Here is a 21,910-nt window from a genome sequence, read left to right as displayed (position 1 = left end):
CAAGGCCGCGCCGCGGAGCACCACGGGATCGAGGAAGACTCCGCCCGCACCGACCACACGGAGGTCACCGTGGAGCGGAAAAGAGTAGCGCTACGAACGTCGTAAAATGCCGGGCCGGGCTGCTTTCCGGCAGGCGTTGGAGAGGCCGCTTTCCGGCGGCGCCGGGCGAGAAGCGCGAGTGGAGCCTGGGGCTGCGGCTTCCCAGAGGCGCGAGTCGCTTTTTCAGGAGCCGAGGCCCAAACGGGGCCGGGCCTGTGGGGCCCACCACCAGCCCGCGGCCGCGCCACCAATCGCCGCCGCCTCGTCCCGCTTCTCGGCTGAGGCGCCGCGCGGCCGGGCAGCGGGTCCAGGCCTCAGCCGCGCTCCCAGGGGCCTCCGGGGCCCTCCCGGGTCAGCATGCCCGGGGTGAAGCTGACCACCCAGGCCTACTGCAAGATGGTGCTGCACGGCGCCAAGTACCCGCACTGCGCCGTCAACGGGCTCCTGGTGGCCGAGAAGCAGAAGCCGCGTAAGGAGCACCTCCCCCTGGGCGGCCCGGGCGCCCACCACACCCTCTTCGTGGACTGCATCCCCCTCTTCCACGGCACCCTGGCCCTCGCCCCCATGCTGGAGGTGGCCCTCACCCTGGTAAGCGCGGAAAGGGCCCCTTCCCCTTGCAGGCAGCCTGGCCTCCGCTCAGTCAGCAGAGAGGAAGCTGGCCCAGCGGTCGCCCTCCAACAGGCTCCTAGGACCCGCTCCCTAGGGTTGCCGTGGCCAGGAATGGGGCGATCCACGATGGCGCTTGGGTCTTGGCGCTGAATAAATAGCGTCCCGTAGTAGCAGCGACTTTAACCGTCGTGGATGCTTTTAGAGGCGCTTTAAGGCGACGAGTTATACGTTAGTTTCCTGAAATCAGTAGCCTTTGTAGAAACAAGTCATCGTTCATTTGGTGAGGATTCGACAGAGTTTCCATTGAGGATTTCGAGTTGCAGGAAGTGTTCACGTTGTTGGGACATTAATCGCTAGCATTTGGTTCTTCGTACCTTCACAGAGCCGATTCCTTATCTGGCAAAGTGTAAATGCTTCTTTGGCTGTCGGTACTCGGGCACCCCGGAGCTCAGACACTTGTAGAAAGGTAGTTGCATGATCAGATCTGTGGTCTTCGAGTGATGCATCTCAGGCCTGGCTCCCCTTGATTGAAGTGCCTGAGCTTTGTGTAAGGAGAATTTGTTCCCGTTAGTAGTTAACTTGTCTAGAATGTTTCCATGGCTTTTAAAAGCTAAAGAATTTCTGTGGGGCCGGGCGCGGGGGCTGACGCCTGTAATCCTAGCACTTTGGGAGGCCGACGCAGGCGGATCACCTGAGGTCAGAAGTTTGAGACCAGCCTGGCCACCATGGTGAAACCCCTTCTCTACTAAAAATACAAAACCTAGCCGGGCTTGGTGGCGGGCGCCTATAATCCCAGCCACTCGGGAGGCTGAGGCAAGAGAATCGCTTGAACCCAGGAGGCAGAGGTTGCAGTGAGCCGAGATCGCGCCACTGCACTCCAGCCTGGACGACAGAGCAAGACTCCGTCTCAAAAAAAAAAAAAAAAAAATTTCTATGAAATTAAACAGCAGGAGCAGACCATCTATCCAAGACGCTTTTATGTTTTTGTTTGCAATGCCAACTTTATTGAAGCACAGTGGGGAAAAAGATGTAGCATGCAGGTAGACTATAGTGTTGGTAATTGAATTTTAGGCAGTAGCTTTTCAGTTACGGTGACCAATGAAGGGAAAAAGACCATCTATAAATTCCATCGAGTTGTTAAAACCTGAAGGAAAAGTAAACTGTAGCCTCAGATCTGCATACCTGAGCTGAGATGCTGTTTGTTTTTCATTTAAGAATAAACTGTGATGCTAAAATATAGTAGCTAATTCATGTAAGAAGTAGCTAAGCTTGAGAAGGTATAAGCAGAATTTCTTTATCTGTGTGTCCCCCCCACCAAGTAAAACGAAGCCATTTCATAATCTATCATTTCATAACTTACCTAATTATGACACCCAAGTCAGTTCTGGGCAAGCAAAAAGTATCTCTGGGCAAACAGTCCTGGCATAAGGTTACTGGGCACATCTTTGAGTGCCTGTTAAAGTTAAACCTCATATCATTTCTGGATAGGATTCAGATAATTATAATACTTAGATGATATTTATAAAACTAAGTATTTTAGCTCTTGAAGAAATGTGCTGTCAGTACTAAAACACCACTGGGGAGTGTGTGTGTGTATGTTTTAATCCAGGTCTTTCCAACCATCTTTTTGTTTTTTTGAGATGGAGTTTCACTCTTGTCACCCAGCCTGGAGTGCAATGGCACGATCTCGGCTCACTGCAACTTCCACCTCCCAGGTTCAGGTGATTCTTCTGCCTCGGCCTCCCGGGTAGCTGGGATTACAGGCACCCATCACCACACCCAGCTAATTTTTGTATTTTTAGTAGAGGTGGGGTTTCACCATGTTGACCAGGCTGGTCTTGAACTCCTTACCTCAGGTAATACGCCCTCCTCCGCATCCGAAAGTGCTGGGATTCCAGGCATGAGCCACTGCACTCAGCCTTTCCAAGCATCTTAATTGTTCTGTTATGAAGAGAATTATTGGATCTGTGAAATGCATCGACTTGCAGGGAGCTAGATTCATCAGTAGCGTTCATGCAGGATTATTCACTTTTCTAATAAATGTTTTTGAGTGTCTGCTTTGTGCCAGGCCTGTGCTGAGGAGGGATATGGCTGTGGATGAAACACAGTACCTGCTTAGCACTTGAAGGTGCAGCAAGCCAGCAAGCCAGCAAGCACAGTACCTAAACCTCATAGGCGGAGCTTAGTAAAAAAGTGGCAAGGGATTCGAGAGAAGTCAGCCAGCCTAGGCTTGGGCAATCAGGGCAGTCAGGTTGCCCAGAGAAAGGGACATGCAGGCAGTGGGCCAGCCCTCGACCCTCAGGAGATGGGGGATGGAGGGAGAGCATTCAAGGGACCAGCATGTGCAAAGAGCAGGAGAAAATAGTGAGCGGAAGAGGACAGTGGGTGGGGGAGTTTGGAGAGAGCAATAGGGTGGAGTGTAAAGGGGCAGCGGGCAGAGAGAGTTGAGTGGTGGACAGATTGCTTTGTAGTGACCTTGTAGATCATGCAGAGGCATTTGGGCACCATCCTGAGGACAGAGGGAAGCCACTGGAGGAGAGTTGCATGATCAGATCTGTGCCTTCAAGTGATGGCCCCAGCCTGCAGCAGAGAGGATGCTGGAGACAGGAGTACACCCAAGACTAGAGGCAGGGAGGTGGCAAAACTGAGTGCAGCATGGGTACGGAGAAGGGGACAGAAGAGAGAGTAGGTGGGAGAAGCCACAGGTCTTGGTGACTAATCGTGCATGGACCTAGGGGAAAAGGAAGTGAGGGTGATACCTAGGTTCCTGGCTTGTGCGCTGGGACGATGGTGCAGTGGTGCCGTTTGTTGAGGGAAGAGGCAAAGAAACAGTTCTGGAGGGGAGGTGATTACTTCTATTTGGGGTGTGTTGAGTTTGAGATGTTCAAATGAAGAAGTCCTAGGTTGAAAGGTGAAGAATGGGTCTGGGTACAGAGACCAGAGATGTAGATTGAGAACCAGCGGTGTGCCGGTGACTTCTGAAGCCATGAGAGCAGGTCTTAGCACTTGAGGACTGCGTAGGGAAAAGCTCTCCAACCGCGTGTTTCCTCTGCTCTCACCACCAACAGTCAACACAGAAGACTTCTGTGACCAGATGTGTAGGAGTTTCCCCACACCAAGCAGCGGGCACCAGCTAGGTGTCCCCGCATTCTGTTCTGACACTACCTACCTGGAGATAGTGTCAGAGCCCACGGGTTGAGGGCTCAGCAGCAGATCCGGGCTCTGGAACCTCTGACCCACCAGCTTCAAGGTGGGATTTCCATGGCCTCCTGTTGGGATTTCATTAATTTGCTGGAGCAACTCACAGAGCTCAGTGAAACCCTTATATTTATGGGTTTATTATACAGGACACTGCAAGGGATACAGATGAAGAGACACGTATAGGGCGAGGTATGGGGAAAGGGGCATGGAAGCTCCCCGTCCTCTTGGGTTTTTATGGGAGCTTCATGACATCAGCATTCCTTCCCCCGGGGTCTAGGGGGGACCCTCTCCTGGAGGGTCTTAAGACCCACCGTCAGCAAGGCAGAGAGGGGAGCAGTGGAGCGGAAGGACGGCAGGAGAAGGTGGGGTCGTAGAGCCCCTGAGGCTCACGCACCTGGCTTTCTGTCAGAAGACTAACCAGGACCGTGGGGAGCCAGGAACAGGGAAGAAAACCAGTATCTCTCGTCACACCCCAGGAACTTGGCGTGGGGAACACTCTGGCTTTTATGGGTTGAGTGGAGGAGGAGTCACAGAGCAACTGAGGACCAGCCCAGGAGTGGGAGAAGAAGATGTGGTGGCTGTTAGCCATGCAAAATCCTGTCAGAAACTTCTAGGAGCTTCTTGAAGACAAACTTGACCCTCACTTGGAATGTCAGCTGTCACTTATTCTCATTCTTAAGTAACCTTGACAGAGTTAAACACTTCTGTTCCGACTATGGGATATGAATGCAGTACTTGACAGAGTTAAACCCAGAAACTATAAACAACTGCATTCAAGTCACCTGTACATGAATTTTCCACGAAGGAGCAGGGCTGCCTCCCAAACCACTTACCAGGGAGGAAAGATGCCCAGAGGGGACCGTGACTGCCTGCTACCTGAGTGTGAGAGGGCACCGGGCACCACAGAGGCCCGCTCTGACCTTGCTCCTGCACCTCATTCCTAGTTACACTCTGCAATGTAGACACCCAGCCTCCAGCACCTCCCCCCACCACATGAGTCCCCATCCAGCAAGTCAGGGCCACACTTGACTCCCTGCAGTAACTACTCTTCAGCAGTGAAAACAAGCAGCAAGTTTTGCCAAGCAGTAGTTACTTGTACTGACTTTTCCGAGATGGAGTCTCGCTCTGTCGCCCAGGCTGGAGTGCAGTGGAGCGATGTCGGCTCGCTGCAACCTCGGCCTCTCAGGTTCAAGCGATTCTCCTGCCTCAGCCTCCCGAGTAGCTGGTACTACCAGTGCACACTGCCACACGCGGCTAATTTCTTTTTTATTTTAGTAGAGACGGGGTTTCACCGTGTCACCCAGGCTGGTCTCGATCTCCTGAGCTCAGGCAATCTGCTCGCCTTGCCCTCCCAAAGTGCTAGGGTTATAGACGTGAGCCACCGCGCCTGGCCCTGACTTTTCTCATATTCACAAAAACTCATTCCCTCAACAGTGGACAAATATGAAAAAGACAGCAATCCAGTGCGCATGAAATAACTTTCAGAGGAGAGTTTACAGAGGAAAATTTGCAGCTGGAGTCCATCCACAAATTTTGTACTTCAGTTAAGCTATTAAATTTATATTATTCACCTTTTGACTTAGTGACTTTCTAACCTGAAGGCAATGAAAACTCTCCGTGTTTAGAGCCATAGTTTATGAGGTTATCAGCCATAGAAGATGCAGTTTTCACAAAGCATCTAAATCCATGCAGCTGTATAAATGAGGTCTTATTCTCAAGGCTCTGCTCCATTCAGAGAGCTTCCTGTTGGAATTGTTTTTGATAAGGGGGAAAGACCATAGACTGTCCATCGAAGGGCAACATTAGATTCCTTTGAAAGGCTTTTCATTATTTTCCATTAAAAAAAATCCTTGCATTTGTGCATGCTTTTTGCATGCTTTTTATTTTTTTTTAAGTACTTACGCCTATTAACTTATTTATCCTTATAACCCTTTGACGTAGGTAGTGAAGGAATTATTTCTAATAGCAGAAACCCATAAAATGTTAGTACGAAAATTAGCTTGAACCTGTTTCTCTAATCCCTTTTTGCCCTTTTCCCCTTGTTGATTTCTTGCGGTGGAGTAGCTTTCTGTTACATTCTGCTCAGATGACTTGCTTGCTCATTGGCCTCATCACCATGATTTCAGGCTAGAATTCTGGCTGTGGCCTCCGTGTGGGCCTGCCCTCTGCTCCTTCGCACAGCGGCTGCCCTGGAGCTCTCCCATGCCCCTACTCACTCCTGCCCTTTGTTCCTCTCCAGAACATTCACGTGCCACCTTGGGGATGGGGAGAGGGATGCTGTGGTTCCCCCTTTGAGTTCTTCCCCCTGAACTTCACCCTCCATCTCGGTCCCATTGACCTCCCAAGCTCTTCTTTCATGGTTCCTGCTCCTTCTCATTCCATAGAAAGATCAGCAGCTGACTTGAGAAGGAGCTTTCCTTCTCAGTGAAAATAACAATTCCTCTACTTCTGAACTCCAAGGCCTACTTTTTGCTACAGATAGGAAGGCTCAGCAGGTTACCCTCAGCATGTTGGTAAGTGGCAAGTTGCGGTCCCTGCCTCGCCTTTTTGACGGTTATTGTACAGTCACAAGGGGCGTGGGGGGATAGTGCAGATGTTAGCAAGGCTGCTGTGAGAAGCTACTGCCTCTGTGCAAAGAGTCTAGTTGGGAATGAATGGGGTGGCCCCAGCCCTTTTAATAGTTCTCTTCCATGTCTGGAACAGAAACAGCCAAAAAGGGCATTGAGCAGAAGGTGGTAGACTCCTGCCAAGGTGAAAATGTCCTCTCTCAAAAAAGTAAGTGAAATGGCATCAGTAAGTGCAGAATGTGGAAGGTGTCTGTATTCCGAGTCAGTTTGACTACATTGACAACAGTCTCCACAGAGTTTTCTCCTGAACTTTTATTTTCATCTTGATTTTTCACAAGATGCACATCAGGGTGTGGGGTGTCATACAACGAAGCAGGGACATGGAAATGGATTCGTTGGGAACAGAGGTTGAGTGGCTTCTCAGCCCTGCCTTGTCTTGCCTCGCTTCGGAGGAAGCTAGTTGCCTTGACTCGTAGCTGCCACTTAGATCCACCGCAGCTTTTCATGCAGGAGCCATTTGGGCTGAAGGCAGGATCTGCAGCCACTGGAGACCTGGCTGCCACACCCACACCCACACCACCAGCACGCCCCATCCTCTTCCCCCAGCCCACTCCACTCCAGGGCACTCTCACCTGATGCCTAGTTCCAGATTCAGGACTGTCACAGGAAACTGCCCTTATTAGAACTCGTCCGCCCTGCCGCTGTGAGTGCTGAGGCTTGGCCGAGTCTCCGTTCCTCCCTTCGAGTTCTCCATTCCTCAGTTGGTGAACAGGCTGTGTGTGCCCCTCATAGCCATCCATACAGCTAACTTGGTTATTCTCATGTGTGTCATTCAAAAGTTCTAAATTCTAAAGCCAGGCCAGAGCTTTTGTGACCTGGTTCGCTTTAAGGGCAACCTCTTCAAAGAGGTCTACCTAAAGTTCCAGGTCATAACATTTTTCTGCTGGAATTTGGTTGGGCCCTTGGAGTTTTCTTACAGGAATTTGTCCCTCAGCAGGCAAAATGTAAGTTGAGATGTACATGTGTTTGTCATAGGAATCATCTTTTGTACCAGGTGGTTTCTGTGCTCTGAGAACGGGTACAAGGTGATACCATATGTGTTTACTGGGCTGTGAGTCCTGACCAGGTGGCTTCAGCCCAGGAAAGAGATGGAGGAGCCAACTGAGACTGCTGCTGGGGGTCTTCAGGAAGTTGCCTGTAGCTAAGTAAAAAATATGTCCTATGCTTTTTCCTAGAAAATGTTGTATGGTGTGGTCAGCTGAGTAATAACCCCCCAAATATGTCCACATCCTAATCCCTAGGCCTTATGTAGCAAAAGGGATTTGTAGATGTGATTAAGTTAAGGGCTTGAGGGTGGAGAGAATATCTTGGATTACCTGGGTGTGCCTCATGTAATCACAAAGGCCTTTGTAAAGGGGAGGCAGGAAGGTCAGAGTGAGAGGAAGAGATGGATGATGGAAGCAGAGGTCAGAGTGATGTGGCCATGAGCCAAGGAATGCGGGCAGCCTCTAGGTGCTGGAAAAGGCAAGGAAAAGGATTCTCCCCTAGAGCATCCTGAAGAAGCACAGCTCTGCTGACCCATTATAGACTTCTGACCAGTAAGATAAAAAATTTTGGCTGGCATCATCCTCAGCAAACTAACACAGCGACAGAAAACCAAACATCGCATGTTGTCATAAGTGGGAGTTGAACAGTGAGAACACATGGACACAGGGAGGGGAACATCACACACCAGTGCCTGTCAGAGCGGGGGAGCGAGGGGAGGGAGAGCATCAGGACAAATAGCTAATGCATGCGGGGCTTAAAACCTAGGTGACGGGTTGGTAGGTGCAGCAAACCACCATGGCACATGGATACCTATGTAACAAACCTGCATATTCTGCACATGTATCCCAGAACTTAAATAAAAATTAAAAAACAAAACATACACTTTAATCAAGTACGGTTTATTTCAGAAATGGAAGAAATTAGGGAATTCGAAGTTAGAAAATCCAAAAATGTATGCATTAAAAATTCTAAGAAAAACAATCATACAATAATCTCTATGGATGGTGAAAAATCCTTCAATAAAATTTATTACTTAACTTAAAAAAAAAAAAATTGGGCATGGTGGCTTGTGCCTGTAATCTCAGCACTTTGGGAGGCCAAGGCAGGAGGATTGCTTGAACCCAGGAGTCCAAGATCAGCCTGGGCAACATGATGAAACCTTTGTCTCTACAAAAAATTTAAGAATTAGCCAGACAGGGTGACGCACACCTGTAGTCTCCCAGCTACTCAGGAGGCTGAGGTGGGAGGATCACTTGAGCCCAGGAGTTCAAGGCTGCAGTGAACTGTGATCTCACCACTGCACTCCAGCCTGGACAACGGAGCGAGACTGTCTCAAAAAAAAAAAAAGTATTGTTTTAAGCCACTAAGTGTGTGTAACTTGTCACAAGGGCAATAGGAAACTAAGACAGTGGCCAATCTGACTATGAAAATAAGGGCAGGCTACACTGGAGAGCAGGGATAGGGACACCCGGGGGACAGAGACGTGGGTCACCTTAGGGGAGGACACACTCAGGAGGCCGGCCTGTGACGGCACATGAAGGCTGGGAGCACGGTGCTCAAGGATCAGCTCATCAGGGAACTTGACCAAATTTAGAGCAAGGCCCTTTGATAGTGTATGGAGATGTTCTAAGCAGCAATAGAAAGCTTCTGGAATCTATTCCATTAAGAGGTGATGGAAACAAAATATGAGTCGTTTTGGAGTTGTTTTCAGCAAAGTCACAATGATAGCACCATTATAGATATTTTATGGACATAATCCTGATCTTTTGGGTGGATGACCAGAATATAGTTGGTTCACTGAGCCCTGGTTTTGACCCAATATGGTAATTTGTGAACTCTTAGCAGGCCAGAAATATCCTAATCCTGTGCGAGCCAGGGACCCTTAGACTATAACTGTCTTGTCTGCTTTTGGTCATGAAGGAGACTCAGAGGCCCAAACCAGAATTTAGGAAAAAGAGCAATAGGATTGTGTTTAAAAAACACACACATGCATTTTTAACCAGTTTATTCCCTACAAAAAAAAAAAATCAAGGTACCAATTTTGTTTCCTCTTGTGCAGACTGAGAATAGACTTTATTACAGTGTATTCAAATTCCATTATGCCAAAACAGGATGAGCCTTTGTTGTTTTGAATAATGACCTTAGACCTGCAGGAAGCTGCATCTGATGAGAAACACGGTACCATAAAAGAAACCCAAAAGCTTCGAAGGTCTGCCACCTTGCTCCTATTTCAAAGCACGCTGGAGAGAACTAAGGACATGTGCACGTGCCGCTTCCTAACTTGGGACCTCTTTACCCTACACCCCACCTGAGGGGTAGTTCATGATGTGGTGCTTACAATGCTGAGGTGGAGTATTAAAAGACTTTTTTTTTTTGAGACGGAGATGGAGTTTCACTCTTGTCACCCAGGCTGGAGTGCAATGGCATGATCTTGGCTCACTGCAACCTCCCCCTCTGGGGTTCAAGTGATTCTCCTGCCTCAGCCTCCCGAGTAGCTGGGATGACAAGCACCCACCACCATGCCCAGCTAATTTTTGTATTTTTAGTAGAGATGGGGTTTCTCCATATTGGCCAGGCTTGTCTCGAACTCTTGACCTCAGGTGATGCGCCCACCTCAGCCTCCCAAAGTGCTGGGATTATAGGTGTGAGCCACTGTGCCTGGCCTAAAAGACTTGTTTTGAAAGAGACTGAGATTCCCCTTCTGGCCCTGTTTCTATCTGGTTGTGCAAACTTAGAACCTCCGTAAGCTTTGTTTCCTTAACTATGAAGGATAATGATTTAAGTAATTTTAAGGATTTCTAAAGCCCCAGTTCTTTATAAGAGAAGGTAGATGAAGATTATCTTCCCTCTGACTCTCTACAGCACTATACCAATCCAGTACCTGTAGACAAAGGGTCTTCTCGCTGGGACTGAGGAAGGCGGTCATTCCTTATGTTCAAAGTCCTGCCCTTCCTGACCATTTTTTCCTGAATCCTCCCCTTTCTTCTGGGGAGCGCAGGGTATGAGGATTAAGATTCTGTCATGTCTTGTCCCAGCATGTGGGGGTGGGATCTGTGGTTTTTACGACTTGATATTTAAGGGAGAATCATTCATCTTTTCCCAATTTTTGTTCCTCTTTCAGATTGATTCATGGTGCAAAGATCATAGCTACGTGATTGCTGGTTATTATCAAGCTAATGAACGAGTAAAGGATGCCAGGTACGTGGATGCAGAACCCTCTGTGGGCGAGGAAGTGAGCACGTGACGGGCAGACCCCGTCTCTCGTGTGCTTTTCGACCAGATACGAAACCTGTGAGACCCACGCCCCTTCCCTTTGTGCTTATTTATAGTATTTGAGGCGAACTGTGGTGTGGATAATTCCAAACAACAGAAATTCCAAACATTTCTATTAATTTTGGGATTCTGTTTTGTGTCTTCTTTATTTTGCATGAAGGGAATTCATACAATGAAAGCGACAGTCGGGGTTCCAATTTCTGTCCCTGCTCAGCTCTGTGTTGCTTCCCCTTCCCAGACTAGGGGTGGTGTTGGGCAGAGCACTGGGAAGGAATATTGCTCTATTTGCCGGTAAATAGACCAGCCTGTAGGTTTGGGGTTGGTACTCTGATGAAAATGTGGTATTTGCTGTCCCCTTTATACTGGCTCCTTCTTCCTTTTCCTTTTATCCACATCCTTCCCCAACTGGGGCTCTCGCTAATAACAAAGCTGAGAATTTTTCTATATGTCTGCGTCATCTTGGTCCCAACAGAAAAACAGATGACACACTTGGGTGGTGATAATCTGAGGAGGGCTTAATAAGCAGGCTGTTCACAAGGTCTGGGCCGTAGATAACGCACAGGGGGTTGTGCAGTAAACAAGGCTGGTGATACCAGCCCAAAGGGTGGGGAGGAAGGAGCTGGGTAAACAAGTCCACGTTGAGAAGAGCAGTGCCCTTGGGCAGGTGGCCACAGCCAGCCTGACGTGGCCTCCCATCAGGGGAGGGGTGGCCCAGAGCAGTCAGTACCTGATGTCCCTCTTCCATTTTCCTTTGGCTGAACCCAGCCAGAAGCCAGATGGGCAGCTGGAAAGTCCACGCCGTATATAACAGGGAGATGTGTCAGGCTGCCCTGATGTGGCTTCCTCATGTTGTCAGATAGAGCCGACCCTCCAGTGTCCGGGGAGATGGGGGTGCAGTGAAGGGCCCTGCCGTTGGGTTCACTTGCTCAGCACAGATGAGAAGGTGAGCTCAAGCACTTTGGAAATAATACAGTAAGCTGGTGACAGCATTGCTATCACTGATGAGGCACCAATGTTTCTGATGAGAAACATGGTATCATAAAAGAAACCCAAATTTAGAAACGTAATTATCTTACCCTTGGAGGGCTGGGTCCAGGCACAGGATCCTGAGGGAGGCAGATGTCCTAGGAGATGCTGCACTGAAAGTCAGTCCGCTGAAGCGTCTGCCAAGGCGGTTGGGAGTGCGTGGAATCCCCGTGCATGTTGGCTCTTCTGCTGCTTCCTCTGAGCCCACGAGCAGCACTGGCCTCTCCGCCTTCAGTGCATCTCTTCTGACTCTCACTGGGATGTCCTCTGTTTGATATCACCTGCCTCCCTTTGTTGATGAATCAGTGCCTCCCGTCCTTCACTGAGCGAGAGCCTACCCACGGGGCCACATCCGTCTTAGTCTTTGTTACATGAAAGACTAGGCGTGGGCTGAGGAAAGCGCAGCCCTCTGGCCCTTGCCCTCACGTGGCTGAGTTGAACATGAAGGACAGTGCAAACACAGGCTGCGGTGCAGGACAGTGGCCCCTGCAGGGGGCTTGGCGGCAGGGGCCGGGAGACTTAGACCTGGTAGAATGATCCCAGAAGCCCCAGGGCATGGTGTCCTGTAAAGCAGGCCCTCGAGAGTGAGCAGGGCCTTGTCAAGTGCAGACGTGGAGACCAGGAGGTCAGCATTCCTGGTTGGGGGACAGCAGACACAGGTGAGGACGTGGCAAGGGCTGGGGCCGTGCCCACATGGAGGGAGATGCTAGGAAGTGAGGCTGCACAGGTAGGTTGGGCCATACCTGAGGGCTCCTCCATGCTCAGAAGCATTTTGAACTTCACCTTGCAAGCAGTGGGGAGCACCCTTGGCAAGAAGGTGTTCCTGGACCAAGCAGTGTCTGTCGTGGCTGTCCCTGCAGAAGGGAGAGGAGACTGGGCAAGTGGGAATGGCACCAGGTTGACAGATGAGTGCAGGGGCCTCCCTTTCCTTAATCCCCCACCCGCAAATCCATGCCTGATGTGGTCGCCCCACATGGACCCGCGCAGGCTCTCCTGTGCTCCTCTCTGCACACGCCTCATCTGGCTCACAGCTCTCACGTTCTTACCTCTGTGCCGACCTCGTTACAGCCCAGCCTGGAATTATCCTGCTCAGACACAGTTTTCTGCTCTCCATACCTTCCTTCTAGAATGTCCTCCCTATCCTCACCTAGTCCACGTCCTTCTGCGTCCTCCAGGAGGTTTTGCAGTCCTTCATTAATACTGACTTTTAAGTGCATCCGGAGCAGCCATTTGTCAGATGTGTAGAGAGGATAAACCTTAGCTAGGGGTCTGCCACTCTGGAATAGGGAATCTACCTCCCCCTACCCCGGTGTGCCCAGTTGTTTGAGGAGGAAACCTCAGGTAGGTAATGCCGTCCTATCCTTGGGCTCTATTGGGGTCATTTTATTTCATCTTCACAGCAATGCACAAGTGAAGAAACCAGCCAGAGAAGGTGGCTTCTCAGAGGCCACACAGCTTGGGAGCTCAGGAGCTAGGATCTTGCCAACTTCTGACTTAAGTATGGTTTTGCTTCTGCCTGGAAAACCTTCCCCTCTCTTCAGCCAGACCTAGCTGAAAATTTTCTCTTCTTATTCTAGAAATATTGCCTGATTCACAGTGTCCTGCAGCATGATTTGGAGCCAAGTAGACCTGGATTCAAATTCTAGGTGACTTACTGATGAACCTCCTTGGGCCTCTGTGGCCCTGTCTGTAAAATGGAGCTGAGCTCATGCCCCAGAGAGTAGTCATGAGGACAGAGGGGAACAGCGCAGCGTGTTTGTCCTTGTGCTTGGTTTACAGTAGTGGCTGGTGCTGTTACTAGTGCCGTGATGACTTTTTCTATTACTGTTCTAACGTAGTATTTATAACTTTTATGAATTTCCTAAACTTTAGGTCATTCCATCAAGTTTTATTATATGATTCATTGTTGGCCAGTGTTTTGCTTCATAGTTAGCATTTGATATGAGTAGGTTTCGGTGCCCGGCAGAGAGCCCTGGCCTGAGGCAGACACTCAGGAAGAAGCTTTTAGATACACAGTGTAAGATGGCACCTACACGCTGGCCCGACATGGTGCTGTTGGGAGGGTGAGCAGAGTGGTCTGCCTTCAGGGTGCCTGCAGTTTCGGTTGGCAGCTGGCTCTTCCTAGGAATGAGGAGTTCCTGACTAGCAAGAACCACAGCGTGGCAGTCTTCATTCAGGATCAAGTGGATCAGTATTGGAGATTCAGTGCCTAAGACAGAGAAATGCAAAGTTGGCAGCTGTTTCAAATACTTTGACAGTTCATTAACTACAATTTTTTTTTTGGCGGGGCAGTGGCGGAGCAGACAGAGTCTCACTCTGTCGCCCAGGCTGGAGTGCAGTGGCACGATCTCGCCTCACTGCAACCTCCACCTCCCGGGTTCAAACTATTCTACTGTCTCAGCCTCCTGAGTAGCTGGGATTACAGGCACCCGCCACCACACCTGGCTAATTTTTGTATTTTTAGTAGAGACGGGGTTTCACCATGTTGGCCAGGCTGGTCTCGAACTCCTGACCTCAAGTGATCCACTCACCTTAGCCTCCCAAAGTGCTGGGATTACAAGCATGAGCCACCACACGCGGCCAACTACAAATTTTTAGACTTCTTTTAAAATAATTAATTTTAGGCCAGCCATGTTGGATCACACCTGTAATCCCAGCACTTTCAGAGGCCAAGGTGGGAGGGTTTCTTGAGCCAGGAGTTCAAGACCAGTCTGGGCAACATAGCAAGACCTCATCTCTACAAAAAAATACAAAAATTAGCTGGACATGGTGGCCTATGCCTGTGATCCCAGCTACAAGGGAGGCTGGGGTGGGAGATCACTTGAGCCTGGGCAGTTGGGGCTGCATTGAGCCATGATCTCGCCACTGTACTCCGGCCTGGGCAATAGAGCAAGACCCCATCTCAAAAATCGGTGAATAGAAAGATAGATGTTAAGAGTTCTTGAGCATCTACAATGGTAGTTTTTCTTTTTAATGAGTGTTTCCTTACCCTCTTCCCAATAAAAATCGCCAACCAGCATGATCAGTGTTAAGTAGGAGGGTAAGGGCTTTGCAAGCTCTTCATGGCAAACAGCCCTGCCTTTTGCTTTCCAAGTTCCTCAGCAAATGCAGGGGCAGGCAGAGGTGGGTACGTGGGCAGGCCTCCTGAGGGCTCTGTACCCACTCTTCACCACTTGCCGTCGGTGCTGTGGGGACCTGGCGCCCACTGAGTCCTGGTCAGTGCAGTGAAGCACTGCCTTCCCTCTGCTCTAGGAGCCACAATCACACTGCTTTCTTCAGTACGATTGGCTTCTACCTGAAAACCTCCCCTTCCCTCTTAAGTCATGTTTTTCTTAACACTGCAGATTTATAATCAGTACATCACTTTGTCAATTTTGAAAACGAAAATAGAATAATCATATAAAATGATTTGTTTTTTAAAACATTATTAATTTTTTTTAGCCTAATCACAAGGGAAGGATTGTAATTGTATATAGTGTGCTTTGTTAAATAACTCACAATAATCCATGTATTTTTATGGCTGTTAAAAGAAAGATGGGGCCAGGCGCGGTGGCTCACGCCTGTATTCCCAGCACTTTGGGAGGCCATCACGGGCGAATCACGAGGTCAGGAGATCGAGACCATCCTGGCTAACACGGTGAAACCCCATCTCTACTAAAAATACAAAAAATTAGCCAGGCATGGTGGCGGGCGCCTGTAGTCCCAGCTACTCGAGAGGCTGAGGCAGGAGAATGGTGTGAACCCGGGAGGCAGAGCTTGCAGTGAGCCGAGATCGCACCACTGCACTCCAGCCTGGGCGACAGAGCGAGACTCCGTCTCAAAAAAAGAAAAAAAAAAAAAGATGGATGGCTCGGTCCCTGCCACAAAAAGCTGAAACCCTTGATTGTGCAGGGCAGATAGGATGCACAGAAAGAAAGCAGCACCTGCCATGGACTCCGTGTTAGAGCCTCTTAGAAATGAATCCTCAGAACTCCAGCAGGGCAGGGGGTCTCATCCAGGGCAGTTTAGCAGGGCTTTGTGGTGAGGGTGGCATGTCTTCTGGGCACTGAAAGAGGGGAAGCAATTCAGTAAGGAGGCCTTGGTGTGGAGGGCCAGAAGGGACAGTGTGAGTGAAACAAGACGGGCATGTGAGGCAGATGACATGTAGGTGGATTTCCTAACAATAAAGACACAGCATTGCCCTTGTGGCTGCACACGGTAGCTCAGTTCACCGTAACGAAGGCCTGCCTCTGCCAGCCTGAGAATAGCAGCCTTCATCTTTCAGGCAGTGAGCAGTAGTCTGTGGGGCTGTGAGCACCAGGGGACGTGATGGAAGTTCTGTTTTAGGACAATTTAGTTCAGGAGAATTTTCAGATTACATCGGATGAGAAGAGCCTAAGCTGAGCTTCGTAGCACGTGCCTGTGGTCCCAGCTGCTTGTGAGGCTGGGCAGGAAGGTTTGATTGAGACCAGGAGTTTGTGGCCATCATCACACCTGTGAATAGCCACCATGCTCCAGCCCGGGCAACGAAGCGAGACTCTGTCTCTTTTTTTTTTTGACGTGGAGTCTCACTGTTGCCCAGGCTGGAGTGCAGTGGCGTGATCTCAGCTCACTGCTGCCCCCGCCTCCCGGGTTCAAGCGATTCTCCTGCCTCAGCCTCCAGAGTAGCTGGGTCTACAGATGTGCATCACCACACCCAGCTAATTTTTATGTTTTTAGTAGAGACGGGGTTTCACCATGTTGGCCAGGCTGGTCTCGAACTCCTGACCTCATCAGGTGATCCACCTGCCTCGGCCTCCAAAAGTGCAGGGATTACAGGCATGAGCCACTGCACCCAGCCGACCCTGTCTCTTTAAAAAAGAGAGCGAGCGAGCGAGTGACCCTAGAAATTATGAGACCAGTTAGGAAGCAGTTTTAGAAGCTCCTGCCTAAGGTGAGAGACTGAAGGAAATAAATGGCAGGGAGAATGCAGGAAAGGAGAGCAGAGAAAGGACCTGTGGCCTGCAGGGTGGGGAAGAGCAAAGGGAAAGGTGGCCTCAGGTCAGAGAGGCTGGAAGTGGACTGGCCTGCCTGAGGGTGGTGGGTTCCCGCTGGGAGGCTTTTGAGGGGGTAGCAGTCTTGGGGCCATCAGGCAGTCGTCAGGAGACTTCCGGAGTGCTGCTCTGCCAGGGAATGGGTTAGATGGCACATTGCACAGAGCTGTGGTGAGGACATGGAGCAAGACTAGCGGCTTGTTAAAGAAGTTGAAGAAACAGGCATGGAAGGGAGGAGGGAAGCTGGACAGCAGCTAGTGGGAACCAGTTCAATACTTTTGTTTTTCCCTGAAAATAAAGACTTACACAGATTTGAAGGCAGAACTGGGGCTTGGGCACAGGAAGAATATAAATAAGGCCCCCGAGGAGAACACCCCTTCCTGGCATAGGATAGAAGAATAACTTTGTGTTTGGAGACATGGTGCAGGAATGGTGGAGTAGCTGCTCTATAGTGAGCTCTATTAACTTAAGGTAGAAAGGTGTCATTTATCAGGGTTGGGTGGCGGCAGGGCCAGAGCCAGCAGTAGAGGCTCATGAGCGTGGAGAAGATGTGGAAAGGCTGAGGAATTTCTCAGAGGGTGATGGACTGCCAGCTGCCCTGAGGTTGCTCTTACTTGTTGCAGTGGACAAGTTGCTTTGCTAGCGTACAGATGGAGAAGGCGGGCCCGGGAGGCTTGGAGTTTGGCCCAGGGGCTGGCAGGTGCCCAGCAGCAGTTTAACTGCCCACTTCAGGTGACTCTCCACTGGCTTCCTGGGAGCCTTCCGTTAGGAGATGCCCTCAAGATCCCCGTCACCAGGGCTTTCTGGTTGGAGTGAGGCAAGGACCTGCTTTGCACGGTGCGCCCCATCACCCAACAGCGTTCCCTGTCCTTGCTGGCCACACCCATCACAGTGGGGCTGTCATCAGCCACTTTAAACGGGCAAAATGTATTTACCTGGCAGGGAAAACACCAAGATCACAAAGGTGGTTTTCCCAGGGCAAGGTTCATCCATTGCACTCCAGATGTGCTGACCCCTGCGATTTCTTCATATGTGGGGAACTGCACTCACACTCTCCCCAGCAATATAAATAAATAAGTAGGCTGGGCACAGTGGCCCATGCTTGTAAGCACTTTGGGACGCCAAGGCAGTAAGATTGCTTGAGGCCAGGAGTTCAAGACCAGCGTGGGCAACATAGCAAGACCTCCTCTCTACCAAAAAAAAAACAAAACAAAACAAAACAAAAACACTAAAAAGTAACTGGGTGTGGTGGCCTGTGCCTATAGTCCCAGCTACTCAGGAGGTGGAGGTGGGATTGCTTGAGCCCAGGAATTTGAGGTTACAGTGGGCTATGATTGCATCACTGCACTCCAGCTAGGGCAACAGAGCAAGACCCTATCTCTACCAAAAAATTAAATAATAAGTAAACCGGCGAAGCGAGCACATGCAGCCTGTTGGCTCCACCAGTCTGTCATTGCTTGTTAAGTCTCAGTGGTGTTGACTGTGCCTTTTGTAAACAGTGTTGAATGGCATTAACTGGAATGTGGTAGCCTGACTATTTCTTTGACAGTCCAAACCAGGTTGCAGAGAAGGTGGCCTCCAGAATCGCCGAGGGCTTCAGCGACACTGCGCTCATCATGGTAAGTCACTTCTGTGCAGCATGTGGGAGGCCCTTGCACCTCCTCTCACCAACCTGGAGCTTGCTCTACGGCGGTTTCCTTTCCGCTAACCCCTTCACTCATTTATCTGCTTGAGACCATTGCCGCCTCTTGCAGTTTTCTCCCAGCTGCAGACCAGTCGAATCCCAGGCCATGGCTTCTGTGCTCCCACATCACTACACAAGTGGGAGTGGGGTCCCCTGCCAGCCACAGCCCCTGGGAACTTGTTAGAAATGTGAATTCCCAGGCACCCACCCCAGACCCCACTGAATCAGAAATGTGGGGGGTGGAGCCCAGCAGTCCATGTTAACACACCTTCTAGATGATTCTGATCTGAACATGCCAAGTGTGAGAAGCACAGAATTAGAACAGCCAGCACAGCCTCTAGGGGCACAGGGAAGGAAGGTGCTTGTATGTGAGCAGATGATATCGAGGGCCTTGCTGAACAGCCTTGATTCAGACAGAATCCTAGGATGAGGGAAGAAGTCATGTTTGGAAGCTTTGCTTTTGTGAAAAAACAGTGAAGGACTTGACGTTTTCCTGCATAACACAACCGTTTTCCTCAGGCCAGACACTCGCGCCACTCTGCATACAGGCTCTGTCAGAAGAGTGTCTGCCCAGCCAGCGTGGGCACTGCTGCAGGGAGAGCCCCGAGGAGGCGCCTGCCACTGCTGTTTGGCTAGCATTCTGTTCACTCTCGTGTCCTTTGCCTTGTGCTCAGGTAGACAACACCAAGTTTACGATGGACTGCGTAGCGCCTACGATCCACGTGTACGAGCACCATGAGAACAGATGGCGGTGCAGAGACCCACACCAGTGAGTGCGCCCCATGCTGCCGCGCGGGCTGCGCTCTGTCAGCGCCCGGCCACGTGAAAGCCACTCTCACCCAGCCTGTGTTTTCAGTTAGTGTTTTCTCCAGAGGCATGATACCGAGCATATTCCCCAGCTCCTGTAGGCCCCAGTGCTCCAGCGCTTCCAGGCAGTAGAGAGAACCTCAGTGGTACTCACAGGTCTTCCCACCCCAGGCCCTAGGGCACAGACACTCTTCCCAGGCCTTTGCTTTGATGTATCTGTGGCCATTCAGAAAGCTTCAGTCATCTGCCTCCAACTTTCTCAGAATTCCATGTGAAGGGTGTCCCTTCCATGTATTAACCATGTTTTCTATGCTCTGTGTACATCTTCATGCGTTTGAAATGCACATGTTTCTCAGTACTCTGCACCATCTCTGTTCATACCATTGTGCATATGGCTGGCCTTCTCACTTGATGCTGTTACAAGCCATCCGTTTTCACTGTTAGATGCTGACTTCTTCATGTTTGACCCGTAGTGACTACTGTGAAGACTGGCCAGAGGCACAGAGGATCTCAGCCTCGCTCCTGGACAGCCGGTCCTATGAGACGCTCGTGGATTTCGATAACCACCTGGATGACATTCGGAATGACTGGACAAACCCAGAGATCAATAAAGCTGTCCTGCACTTGTGCTAGGCAGGCACCGCTGTGACTGGGCTCCGGGCCTTTCCACTACACTGAAGAAGAAAACCTATTTTTAAATGTAAATAAAATATCTTGTAGCCTGTGTGGAAAGCTGACCGTTTTAAGAAGTGGCATGTGCCTTGAAAGGGGGCAGAATGTTCAGTCGGTCGTGTTTTTAACACAGAGTCTCTAGAAAAGGTGCAGACATCCCGTCTGACTGTCCCTGTGGACTGTCTCAGTTGTATGTTGCTATAATCCTCCAAATCAAAGCTCTTTCTGCTTGTGCAAGATTGTTCCTATTAAACAGTTTTAACTAACCTTTTATAATCTGGAGAGAATACTTTTTAAGGCTTTTTAACTATCTTTTTTTTTAAAAAAAAAAAAAGCCCACATCTTATACTCCAATGAGTGTGAGTTTTTATCCTGTTCGAATTTTGATGTCGTCCAGGCGTCCTGGGATCAGGGTAGACACGTGGAGTGCTGGTGCTAAGCTGTTTGAGAAGCTCTGTGTGGGTGTTCTGTGGTCAGGTAGGCTGGGCTGTGAACAGCACTGCTCAACACGGTGTCGGCTCACAGAGCCACAGCAGCTCCGCACAGCAGGAGTGACACCACTGATGCCACAGAAGCCTTTATCGTTAGGGGCAAAAGCAAACATCACTGGTACCAGGAGCTCAGTGTGGTGCTCTTCAGCCACCCAGAAAGCTCACATGCCTGCAGGGCCAGGAAAGGGAAATGGTCATTTCTTTTGTAGTAGGAAAAACAAGACTTAGACTTCCCGAGTTGTACAGAGTGACGTCTGTACTTTTTATACTCAGAACATTTGGTCAGGTTTTCTAACCAAACCTTAGGAAATTGAGAGGGAAACTTTATGGTACCTTTACCTTTTTTCCTTTTTATATGAATTATTTTGTACAAAGTTCAGAGAGCGGTACCTTTCCTACTGTCTTTTCTTCAACTCCATGGAGGAATTTGTAACGATCGGTGTGACCTACTGAAAGGGTTTGTGATACAGCGGTCACTATTTTCTCTTAACACATAGGAAAAAAGTTCAGACATCGCTACAATAAATGTGCTTTATTTGATCCACCAAATTCTCTCTTCCCCTTTCTTCAAATACCTCTTACTGTTGATTTTTTAAAGTGGCGTTCTTTCACGTGGGGAGCACAGGAAAGAGTGAGGTGCCTGTGCCCTTCTCTCCCCTGCCCTTAGATGCCAAAGCATCACAGCTGGAGCGAGGTGGGCAGTCTTGTTCTGAATGGGCTTGGGTTTGTTTCATAAAGGGAGAAGAATCACCTCCAGCATTTGCACGTAAGAAGCTGTTTTGTCCTGAGACTGAAACAGCAGCGTAGGCCCCCTCCAGTTAGAAGTCCAGGGTAACTGGCAGAGCTACTTGGAATGAAGGTGTGGTGAAGGCTAGTTTGGGAGGCATTTTAACGACACAGCCTTCCTAAAACCCTTCAGGGTGGTTTTCCCTCTGTGTCACCTCCCTGTGGAATTCTTTTCCTTGGTTCTCCTCCTGCCTCCCAGGAGCATACGCTGTCCTCTATTTTGGATTTAGGCCAAAGCTTAAGCCACATAACCTGTTCCCTGTCTATGGCTGAGTCAGGCTTAAATTTTCTAAAGAAAGCATATGAGATACCCTGAAGGGAAGGATGTATTTGTGAAAAGCCAAAACAGATTTCCAAAGTGCAGATACCTGCTCCTATATTCCTTGTAAAAATAGCAGAAGCCTCTGCTGAGCCTTTAGACCCTGTGCTGACCCCTCTCTCCTGGTCTGCACACACTGTGCTGTGTGGCCTGTGCTGCCTCCCTCTTACCACCTCCCCAAAAAGACAGCCTGGCCCTGAGCTAAGGCTCTATCTTGCCCCACCCATGATGGAAGAACAAGCCTGTTACACAGCCACCTGAAACTTACTCACACTCTGCTTTTTTGTGGAAAAGACTTACAGGAGCGACACAAAGTATGTTTGTATGTTGAAAATCTGCCCTACAAAATGTTGAAGCCAGGATCCAGTGCTGTGCAC

At 49.7% G+C, this 21,910-nt stretch overlaps 1 protein-coding gene across 2 annotated transcripts; it reads left to right on the top strand.

Annotated features, from left to right (window-relative positions):
• Positions 1–55: 55 nt before the first annotated feature.
• Positions 56–20,977, top strand: EMC8 (ER membrane protein complex subunit 8). 2 transcript variants are annotated; one of them, XM_003778674.5, is made up of 5 exons: positions 56–627; positions 10,585–10,661; positions 18,324–18,393; positions 19,133–19,227; positions 19,739–20,977. In XM_003778674.5, the coding sequence occupies exons 1-5, from the start codon at positions 397–399 to the stop codon at positions 19,896–19,898; spliced, it is 633 nt and encodes a 210-aa protein (XP_003778722.1). In that variant the 5' UTR covers positions 56–396; the 3' UTR covers positions 19,899–20,977. The 2 variants fall into 2 exon arrangements, with proteins under 2 accessions (XP_003778722.1, XP_063573468.1); XM_063717398.1 differs by lacking the exon at positions 19,133–19,227 and having other exon boundaries at positions 397–627.
• The last annotated feature ends 933 nt before the right edge of the window (positions 20,978–21,910 follow it).

Source organism: Pongo abelii, chromosome 18 (assembly GCF_028885655.2).
Source record: "Pongo abelii isolate AG06213 chromosome 18, NHGRI_mPonAbe1-v2.0_pri, whole genome shotgun sequence".
NCBI classification, from domain to species: domain Eukaryota; kingdom Metazoa; phylum Chordata; class Mammalia; order Primates; family Hominidae; genus Pongo; species Pongo abelii.
Note: the sequence above shows the minus strand (reverse complement) of the source record. Positions and strands in the feature narration are given on the sequence as shown.